At 41.5% G+C, this 11,537-nt stretch overlaps 1 protein-coding gene across 1 annotated transcript in view; it reads right to left on the reverse strand.

Annotated features, from left to right (window-relative positions):
* Window positions 1-587: 587 nt before the first annotated feature.
* The window catches only part of PHF20L1 (PHD finger protein 20 like 1), an 88,491-nt gene continuing 77,541 nt past the window's right edge, over window positions 588-11,537 (reverse strand). The window contains exons 16-20 of the mRNA XM_007940541.1: window positions 10,505-10,604; window positions 8,745-8,940; window positions 4,761-5,127; window positions 2,629-2,791; window positions 588-730 (exon numbers count right to left, since the gene is read on the reverse strand). Coding sequence (XP_007938732.1) covers window positions 588-730; window positions 2,629-2,791; window positions 4,761-5,127; window positions 8,745-8,940; window positions 10,505-10,604 — 969 coding nt within the window. The remainder of the gene's footprint in view (window positions 731-2,628; window positions 2,792-4,760; window positions 5,128-8,744; window positions 8,941-10,504; window positions 10,605-11,537) is intronic.

Consider the following 11,537-nt stretch of genomic DNA (forward strand, 5'->3'; position numbering starts at 1 on the left):
AAGACTTCCACAATTGTGTTCCCTGGAAGTGAGGCTTCTACTGTCAGTTTTCTGATTAAGGACATTCATCAGCCAAGACACAGCACATGATCCTATCAAAGTTTCAAGATCCTTAACTTCTGTGCAGCAGGATCAATTGCAGAGACAACTTCTTATAGCAACCTTGAAGAACTCTCCAGAACTCTTACTTCCTCTACAGTTTTGTTTTTGGCCAAGTGCTGGTTTATAAATGTGAATCTTTCTACAAAAAGCTATATAAATACACCCTACTTCCTCCTACAGATATCTCAAGCATCATGTAAGCAAATCCGGCCAATGCAATTTCTTCATATAGATCATACTCTACCCCACTGATCCTGGCAGGTAACATTATTATCTGCAGCTCTGCTCATGGGATTCTTGTCTTAGATTAGATTCTTGATAAAGTTGTTCTTCATGTTCCTTTCCAAGCTGCCATCCTATTGATATCACAAATCAGTAAATGACCAGACATTACGAAGCTTTTTAACGATCCACTTAGCAGTCATGTGGATAATAAGAACGATTTGACAGAGGAGCCATGTTCCTTTCGTTGAGTTTCACTGTTGTCATACAGAGCACAGGGTTGCTATTTGCTGTACTTTGCCCATGTCAATTAGTAGCTGTTTTATGTGGCGTTTCAGCTGTGGCAGTCTTGCGAGAGGATCTGGCGGCTCCAACTCCCCTGTGAAATCAAGCCAGCTCTCTAGAACTAGAACAAAGAAGAGAATAAACATTTAAATGAGAACTGCAACACCAGTCACAAAATGATCTAAGTGGAAGGCTGATAGAGTGGTGGAGACCCAATTCACCTTCCTGTCTCTAGAAGGCCAGCAGTCATAGCCATTCCTGGAGGTTCAGCATCCTTTCTATTATGCCCTAAAGCGTTCCAGTCACTTTTGGTAACTTTGATCTGTCAGATACTAACCTCTCCTTTATACAGATAAACTCACTTTATTCTGAATGCCCCTCCACCCTGGAATGGGAAACAACAGCTCCCTGCGCCTGCTCAAGAGTTCTATTAGACAAAACTGGCTCTACTTTACGTTAAATGATACTTAGCTGCTCGTTTTTTTTAATCTAGAAGTTCTTTTTAACTTAACTTTTAAAGGAAAGGAGGCAGCCATTTCTCAATGTCATTTTCAGTTTCACTGTTTTATCATTCTCATGAGAAAGGAGGGCACACTAAAATTCTATGTAGAACGCAGTTAATTATGCTCTACACTTTTACAAGTGCTTCCCTTTGAAATCCACGCTAACAAGAGGACGTAGTCAGGTTGCATTTCTTTTCTTCAAAAATCTACTCAAAACATTAAACTAATCTCCTGTTAGCTATAACTAAATGGGAGACACTTCTGCAGTGGATTACCACGTCCTCTTTTCTCTTGTCTATGGATATCAGGGGAAAAGCAGGAGGAGGTCTCCCTTATCGAAGCAGAGAGGCACCACCACCTGCTTCTGCAGAAACAGAGAGTGAGCGAGCAAGCAAGCATACAGTCTGAGATTAGGAGGAAAGATAGGCGCCAGAAGAGCATAAGAAGAACCCCACATTAGAAATCATTTACTCAACTTTCTCTACTATAAAATGGGAGTATCTTTTCAGGTCACTTTTCAGGGATCCCGTATGATGGTAAAATTAAAAAACATAAAACCATTTGAAAAATTCTATGCAACAGGAGGTCCCAGATAGAATGGGAGAAAAATGTGGAACAAAACCAGAATCATAGAAAAAATACCAGACTTACTGGCTGTATACAGACTGGTGGAACCCCCAAGAGTATGGCCCTTCGATACCCTTCAAGCCTGGAACTCAACTCACCCTTCAAGCCTGGCTCAACTTTTAGTCAAATGACGGACAAACCCATAAGGTGAGCAATAGTATCAGAGGGGTACACACTCCTCAGAAGAACCAACCATATGTGATCAGAAGGGCAGCATCTGCCCAGGGATAAAGCTGAGAAGGCAGGCAGGGATAGGGAAAAAGGGATGAAGGGAAATGGTAACCACAGGGAGGGGGTGAAAAGTGTGCTGTTATATTGTGGGGACTGCAATCAATGTCACACACAAATGTGTATGAATTGTTGAATGGAAAATCAATTTGCTGCAAACTTTCACCCAAATCACAATTTAAAAAAAGAAAAAAGGAAAGAAAAAAAAAAAAAACTTTATGCAAATTTAAGGTCAACCTAACTTAAACTGGTAGTCTTTCTGTTTATTTCACTCAAATACTGACCAAAGTGAAAATGAATATTCAAAATGCTTTTTCTCCCATATTTGGAATATGCTTAAAGTCCTTATACAGAATTCCAAAGAAAACAAAGTTCAATAATACTAAATTTAAACTGGTGTTTAATAATAGCTACCTTAAACAATTTCAAAAAGCCTGCAAGAATACAGTCACACTGTCATGAGACTAAAAATACCCGAGCCACCTGTGTTCACTACAATGGAAAGGGGCAATGAAGACCCATCACCACGGAGGAGCCATCACCACAAGGCCTCTGACACCATGCAGCATCCCTCCCTCTCATCCCGTAATTTAAAATGACTTCTCCATGAGGACACCAAACACACTATAATCGTTGCATTTTCACTTCTTTCTTAACCTACCATCAACTTCTTTTTCAATTAGGTCCATCCTGCTGGTAACCTCATTCTGCACGTTTTCGATGTGTGTGAGGAGATTGAGCTGCCACTGAAGATGGGAGTCTCCGGGGTCTGTGGAGCCCTTTCTATCACTATAAATAAATCCCGTACTCCCTTCAGCTGGCTTCTTCTCCAAAGGACCATTGGAAAAAACATAGAAAGAGTTGGAGAAATGCAAGTCATAAAGGGAAGGAAACATGAGAAACCTCATCACCCACAATGATCAGGGAAATCCAACTTTAAAAATGGCACCTAACAACAGTTGATTGGAATGGACCATTGACTATGATGTCATTAAATCAATGAGGTGAAGGAGGAAAACCATCAATCTTTAAAAATCTTCAAAAGTGCAAACTGCTTAATACACACAAAAAAACAAAATCTGAATTTGCATTTGTCAGAGATAAGTAATTTCCTAAAAGGGATATTAATTTGACACAGTAATTTGCTGCGTATTTCATGAAATATGTTGTTGGTGGTGTTAGGTGCCATCCAGTTGGCTCCAACTCATATCAACCCTATGAACAACAGAACCAAACACTGCCCAGTCCGGCACCAGCCTCACAATCCTTGCGGTACCTGAGCCCACTGCTGCAGCCACTGTGTCAATCCATCTCATTGAGGGTCTTTCCCTTTTTTGCTGATCCTCCACTTTACCAAGCATGATATCCGTCTCCAGAGAACAGTCCCTTCTGACAATATGACCAAAGCAGGTGAGACAAAGTCCGGCCATTCCTGCTTCCGAGGAGCATTCCAGCTGCACTTCTACCAGGACAGGGTTGTTAGTTCTTCTGGCAGTCCACGGTACTTTCACTATTCTTCGCCAACACCACAACTCAAAAGCATCAACTCTTCTTCAGTCTTCCTTATTAACTGTCCGGCTTTCACATGCATATGAAGCTACTGAAAATACTATGGCTTAGGTTAGGCACACCTTAGTCTTCAAAGTGACATCTTTGCTCTTTAGTACTTTAAGCTCTTTTGCAGCAGATTTGGCACTGTACAACATCTGATTTCATGACTGTTGCTTCTGCTGATGTTGATTGTGGAATCAAGTTAACAGGAAATCTTGGACAACTTCAACATTTTCTCCATTTCTCATGAGGCTGCTTATTGGTACAGTTGTGAGGATTTTTATTTTATGTTGAAGTGCAATCCATACTGCAGACTGCAGTCTTTAATCCTCATCAGTAAGTGCTTCACTTTCAGCAAGCAAGGTTGTATCACCTGTATATGGCAGGTTGTTAATGAGTCTTCCTCCAATCCTGATGCCGTTCTTCTTTATACAGTCTGGCTTCTCGGATTATTTGCTCAGCATAGAGACTGAGTAAGTATGGTGGAAGGATACAACCGTGACGCACTCCTTTTCTGATTTTAAACCATGCAGTATCCCCTTGTTCTGTTTGAACAACAGTCTCCTAGTCTATGTACAGGTTCCTTACAAGCACATCTCAAATTCAATTAAGTATTTATTTACTGTGGTTAGCTGATAAGGAGGTCAGGAAACGAAAGCCCTCATTATACAGTGGAACTGTGAATTGAGTCAATAAAAAAAGGAGAGAGCACAGAGTCTCTAAGAGAATCCAAGTGAGTAGAAAATAAACTCCTCAATATTCAACATACATGGAGCTGTTAAGAAATCAGCTTACTGAATAATGGCAATGATAAACATTTATAAATACTGCTAAAATCAGAACACTAACAGAGTGTCTTTGACCTAAAACACATAAAAAAACAAAGACAAATTGTATCGAAATAGAAAATGCACTTTCATTTTCTCACACAGAGAAACTTCTACTTGGAATAAAATGTGACTTACTTTTTTGAGGCATGTTTAAGAATACTTATGAAATTGGAATTTTTATTAGGATGAAAAGTTTACTGAATTACTATGGTTCTGAGTTAGGAGACAACTAAGTGTTCAAATGGTAAGTGTTTTCTCATATAGAAATTAAAAAATGTCTTTACTCTTGACCCCAAAGACACTTGTGAACTTGGAAACATATGTAAAACCTGGAAATTCATTGTGTTTTATAAAGCTTTCCTTTGTTGCTCTGTCATATTTTTCCAAGCAAAGATAAGGGAACCAGTTTTACCTTCTCTGACACTCCATCCACCTTTCCTGAGAACTGTAAGCGGCTCTTCTCCCTCATATGGAATCCCTGCTCTTCCTCAAAGCTGCTGACCTCGTCATCATCCGAGCTCTCAGGCTCTGGCAGAGGCCTGCGGTCCTGACTGAAGCTCTGCGGCTTCTGGTAGCTGTGCTCACTTGTGATGTAAGTGCCTTCCGTCCAAGGGGGCAAACGGGCGGGCTCCCTATGGTTCTGAGCATGGCAAGTCTTTTCTTCTAGATGAAGCATGCCTTGCACTGTCAGTTTTTTCTCCATCCCAGCAATTCCTTGATCTTGGTCTTTTCGCTTCCCAGAACAAGCCCAGAGATGAAGGTCAGGATGATGTTTATTCCTGAAAACAATGTTGGGGAAACAGCAGTTCTGAATATAAAATCCAGTAGCAAGTTCAATACCATAATAAAATCCAGAATGTAAAATCATACACAGCTGCCTCTTGAGTACTCATGACTTTGTGTGCTTGGGGTACCAGGCTCAGGTTGGCTTCTCACCAACTCTACTGAAGACCAGTACTGCCCACAAGGAAGCTAGGTTAGGAAGAAGTCAGGGGCTCAAATAGAAGCTATTCTGTAGCTTAACCTGCCCCAGTATTTCATCTGAAATCCGGAATCTCACAATTTTAAAGATAGGAAGGAAAAATGAACTTAATTATGTTGACAATTTACATCATTACATTTTTACTTCTTTTTGGACTCTGTACTGATTGTTTGTTTCATTTCGTTTCTTTTAAATTTTAAGATGTGAAAAGACTTTTTAAGTGAGCATATTTTAAAACCTTTATTCAATCATAACAGGATACTTACTCACGAGAAAAAGTCAGACTATAAAACTGTATAAAATAAAAAGTTTCCCCGTGGTTTTCACAAACCACCAAGGTCTAATCCTGCAGACTTCTCCTATGCATACAAAATCATTTTTAAAATAGATAATCACATACCTTTTACACACACAGGGCTTGAACTAGATACAATTTGCCTTTTTTGTATGTAACATGTTACAGGCATCTTGCCATGCCGGGCACACAGCTCTCCCTTACTGTTATTCTAATGGCTGAATAGCATCAATGTGTCACAGTCTAGTCTAGCCAACCAATTCCCACTGATGGACATGTGTACACATGTGTGTGTGTGTGTGTGTGTGTGTGTGTGTGTGTGTGTGAGCACACAGTGGGAAGATGCCAGTCAGATACATGTCTAGATGTGGAAGTGCTGGGTAACATATGCACATTTTCATTCCAATAGGCACTGTCCAAGTGAGCTCCAAAGAGCAGTACTAATGACATTCCCATCAACAATGTCTGATAATACCCATTTTGCCCATCTTCACTAATATGTGGCAGTGATTACAATTGCAGAAACTAAAACAGGAGTGCATTCATGAGAGCTGAAGTGAAAAAGAGGGCATTCAGGAGGCATGTACCTTTCAAAAGGCTCATGATGTTTGTGAATTTAACATTTTCCAAATTAGATAAATAACAGCAGTCAAATTTTTCTTCAATACCCAACTACTGTTTCTAAAATGAAAAATTTTATCCTCTGGGTCCCTAATAAGGTCGTATCTAGAAAATACTGAAATTCTCAAACAGTAAAAGGCATAGTGGAAAGAACACTGAACCTGTAGTGTCATCATCCCTGGGGTGACTCTTGTCACTGAGTCTGTCAGGTGACAGACTCTGTCTTTGATACTCATCTACCAAATGAGGTAAGATCCAGTTATCAGGCTGACTGTAAGGACTAAATGAAATACCATATGGAAGTACCAAACAATTTCTGCCATGTAGTCAGCTTTCAATAAAACTATATAATGATGTAATCACTATCACTACTAGTTATCAACATGAAGAGATTGCAGCAGTGAAGGCAGTAAGGGTCCAGTTAAAGTTCTTAGCAAAATTAGGAATGCAAAGAAAGTCATAGATACCAAGAAGGCAAATCAGGTTTGAAACAAAAAGGTCTAATAAGCTAACCCCTCTTTATGAAGAAATCCATATACATGTCTACATGGACACAGAACAGAGGTGAATTGCATTCAACAAACATTTACCGAATACACAGGTTGTGGTACTCACTCCACTAAGCACTAGGGATTAAATGATGGATAAGATACAAGCTCAAACTTAAAGGAACTTGGCTAAGTAAGGGAGACACATGAACACAATACACACACCAAAGTGCATGAAACAACTAGTCAGCCTGGTTTCACCAAAAGGGACACTGTGGTGGTTAAGTTTGTGTGTCAACTTGTCTGGGCCTGGTTGAGTGGCTGGGCAGCTGGTAGTTATTCCCCATGATGAGACTGGTAATCAACTCCATGGTGGGATCCACCACAAGCAGCTAAGTAGCTGCTTTAGGGATGCGATTTGCTTCCCGTATATAAGTAGCAGCTTTGGGAACAGTCTCTAGCTTATGGTACACTTGAACTCTGCATGTAGCCATCTCATCGTTCAGCAGCTTGCCATGCTCTGCCAACCTTGGGACTTCAATGGACTTAAATTAATGGCCTGCTATGTGGTTTGGAAACATCAGGACTGTGCCTTTTTACTTGTCAACCTTGGGTATGTCAGTCTCAGCAGCCAGCAGCTATTTGAGTGAAGGAAAGCCTCTAGCTCCAGTGGGCTGGGAGCAGGAGGCAGAGCTGAATCCCAAGGCTGAAGGGCTTTCATCCAGCCCCTAGAGCCTGGCACAATGAATTTGGAATTAAAGCCTCCAAATTTTAAGAATAAACTCCTGACTGTTCAAGCCATCCCATTTGTTGTATATTTCCTGTCAGAGTGGCACTAGGGAACCAGAACAGACACCATCAACAGCAGTTGGGCAGACAGTCATGAAAAGACCTCTGCAAGAGGGAACAGTGGTGGCAGGTTATTCTGAGTAAGAGTAAAGGCCTGGAGTTATGAAAGCACATGCTTCTTTCAGAGAGTCTAAGTGGCTTGGCCAAGCTGGAGTGGCTGAAGGTGGAAATGAGAAGTGGGAACAGGAGTTATGGCAGTAAGACAGTACACTTGGAAGGCCTGAGTGTTCACTGAAGAGTTCAGACTTTATTCACTGGACAGTGGGAAGACACTGTAAGATACTAAGCTGACTTTTATTAAGTTCATGCTGGAAACAATATAAAGAATGAAGATTGAAGAGACAAAAAATTAAAAAGGTATTATAATTTTTCATGTGAAAATAAACAGCTCAAACCAAGACAATGCCAGTGAGAAGAAAAAGGCAGGAATAGACGAACATGCTAAGGAATTACAATGGACAGGACCAATTGGTTACCAACTCATTGGGGAAGATACAGGGATTGAGATCGAAGGATGAGAAGGCGCAAGTTGCTGGCTCAGGCAAGTGAGTCAAAAGGAAGAAAACATTGGAAGAACCAGTTAATTCTGTTTCCACATAAAAAAAAAAAAAAAAAAGTTTGTTTTTTAAAGAATAATTCTAGCCAGGCATTAGAAAGAACTAAACACAACTTTTAAGAACATTCTGATGTATTATTTAGGGAGGGTCAGGGAAAGTGTCTGAAACAGCAGAGTGATGAACTATATGACCTGTCAGCTCCCATCATACCTCAGAAATCAAGTGTAACATGATTACCACTGCACACACCTGGCTAGAATTTAATGGCCTTCACAGCACTGCTGACGGACACAAAATGCAGGTTCACCACAGCGACCGTTTACTGGGAGCACATGGTGAGCACCCAAGGCAGCGGGGCAGGGCCTCAACTGTGCTGCAATATCAGATGCCGTGTCCCCCAGCCACACCCACTTACTCCAAGACAACAGCACAAGGCACCTGTTCATCTTAAAAAGCACTGCATCTTTCCTTTTTTCAAAAAAATTAAACTTTATTCAAAAAGAGGTATTCTCTGTTGTCCAAAGTGCTAATCTGAACCTTTAGAAGGCAAACTAAAACTAACTTAGTTTTAATTAAATTTACACAAGTGTGACTCTTGGCTTACTTTAGTATTCCGATCTTCAGCTGCAAGCCGTGCAGTACTTCCGTCACACCATAGACATCAGCAAGCAGGTGATGGGTGGAAACGATCTTTTTGGCATTGAGATGAGAGTAATTTTCTTTTAAAAATGGCAGCCCACACATTCTCCCATTATTCAGCCAGTCTTTATCACAACGGTATTTTGCACTCCACCTCTGCCCTGTAGATGAAGTTGACACAAACGCTGTAAAGGACTCTACTCACTCAGATTTCCCTCCAACTTCTACTCTACGAATGTGACTAAGTATTAAGAACAGATTCAAAAGAAGTCTAAGAGATGAGATGTACAGAGGAGCCAGTGCTTCATGAGCTTATCCGCCTTCAGAGTCTGCCAATGAGAACAAACACCATGAAGGATGTGGCTGGTGGGAATAGCATTTGCCAAAGGATCCCAGAATGCCCTGCTTCCCACATTTCTTTATCAAGCATCTGTCCTCAGAAGACGCTGAGGGGACTGGACAAAATTGGACTGGGTCTTGGACCTCTCACTAACCTTGCTTTAGACTGAATGAAACGAAATGCCTGGTGAATGACTAGGGCCCCTCCCTGAGGTCTGTGAACACAGAATCCTATGTAACTACATGTTAATACTAATTATGTCCCATGACTATTAGTGGCTTTTGTGTCTGTGTCTTCTACTAACTATACTATGAGATAGCTGAAGGCAAAGTCTCAGTCAATCATCTTACTACCAAACCAGAGTCAATGCCATCAAATGATTCCGACTCAAAGCAACCCTATAGGACAGAACAGAACTGCCCCATCGTTTCCAAGGCTGTTATCGTTACGGAAGCAGACTGCCACATCTTTCTTCCGCCATCTTGCCACAGTGTTCAGCACAAAGCAGGCATTCAATAAATCCTGATGAATGAATGAACAAATGTCTATATTCATATGATTCAAATCAATTTTTTGTGTGTGTGTGTCTTACTGTGCCTTTTTTGGGGATAGGTATGGGAACAATTCACTAGCCTTTCATTTGAAAATACCTATCCTGTTTGTGGAAATAGCCATTTTCTGCACAGAAGCTACAGGCACATGGTATGCAGAACTTGCTACTTGAAGCACCTCTACCACAGAGGATGGCACTAAGTGGACCACTAAAGTGGACAAGGGAGAAAAGACATCAGGACATGTCTTCACCGCAGGGCTGCCATGTCTCATGCTATCATTCTGCACAAGGCATGCAACTCTGTATGCCCTGGCCACCTCCTCAGCAGAACAAAGGGATTCAGTGAGAAGATTTCAAATCTCATCCTGCTCTGCCATCAGTTTATATGCAGCACTACCAAAGCTGTCCAACACCTTCCCAAGAGGAGTCCAAGCTCAGAAGAGGCCCACTCCAGTTGCCATGGATACACCTGGCTAGAAAGCAATGCACAGGGACATGCTTTTGTTGCTGGGTGCCATCAAGCTGACTGCAACCCAGCATGACCCACGGTGACAGGGAACTGACCCCGAGGTAGACAAAGGGGCTGATTCTTCTCCAGGAAAAAACCATCACGTGGCCCTTCCAGTGAGGTAGTCATTGTGTTCTTAACTTATTCCAATGTTCTTATGTAACTAATATGGGAAACAAAGCTATAACAAACAGTGAAGGAAAAAAGCCTTCATACGGCAGCAGAGTTAGGCTGACAAAGACGTTCCAGCATCGTATACAGCTGACCCAGCACAGGCTGCCTGGCTGCCTGTGCATGCTGCGGTCAGCGGTGGGAAAGCCTTACCAGGGGGGTCTCTGCAAACGTAGCAGATGTACCGCTCCGGAATGCTGTCCTCCAGCAGCCCCATGCACACGCTGTGCTGCCAGCACAGGCACTCTTCACACTGCCGGGAGACAGGGGCTCACGTCACCACGTTTACTCACCACACCTCCAGGGAGTCTCTTCCTCTCAGTGAGCTGGTTTGCTCTCTGGCTGCTGCCACCAGTTCAATTCTCTTGACAAAAGTGAGCCACAATTTAAGATAAGTTTTATCTTTGAAAGAGTCAACTATTTCAAGAACTTACTTTTGCTGCATCTATGAAAATGTGTTTGGATTAATTACTTCAATCGTTTAAAAGTCCTAATTCCCCCCAATTCGTTCCCATGGATATTTAAGTAATCACAGCCTTAAAACTTTTAGAACAGCTCATTAAAGTGCAGAAGTTTAAAAAAGAAAAAAGAGGGAGCTGCAGAGCCTGCAGCCGTGGCCTCGTAACACACTACCTCTGGGGGAGCTTAGGGTTAGTTCCCTGGCTTGAGAAAAACTGAAAAAGGGAAGGAGAGACCAGGGCTTTACTCTTTGGTTCACTGCTATCACCAACGTCTCCAAAGTCTCCATGTCACCACAAAACACGGGGTACGTCCTCTTTTCTTAAAGATATCCTTCCTCCAGTGAGAAGTTATTAGCAGTGGTTAACTTCCAGCAACAAAGTTTTCCTTTAATCTAGGAGAACACTGGGAACTTCCCATTTCTTCTTATTAAACGGTGACTATATATAATGTAAAAGGAGCCTTAGTGGCACAGTGATTAAAGCACTTAGCTGCTAACTGAAAGGTCCACAGGAGAAAGATGAGGCAGTATGCTTCCATAAAGATTACAGCCTTGGAAACTCTACAGGGCAGTTCTATTCTGTCTTACAGGGTTGCTATGAGTCAGAATTCACTCGTCAGCAACAGATTTGGGTTTATATAAAGTAAAGTATTAAACAAGATGGATCAAGACCAGTCATGATAAGAAACATGATTATGGCCTACATTTCAGTTTATTATTATTATT

The sequence above is a fragment of the Orycteropus afer genome, unplaced genomic scaffold (genome assembly GCF_000298275.1).
Source record: "Orycteropus afer afer isolate SDZICR_OR568_19922 unplaced genomic scaffold, OryAfe1.0 scaffold00069, whole genome shotgun sequence".
Taxonomy (NCBI): domain Eukaryota; kingdom Metazoa; phylum Chordata; class Mammalia; order Tubulidentata; family Orycteropodidae; genus Orycteropus; species Orycteropus afer.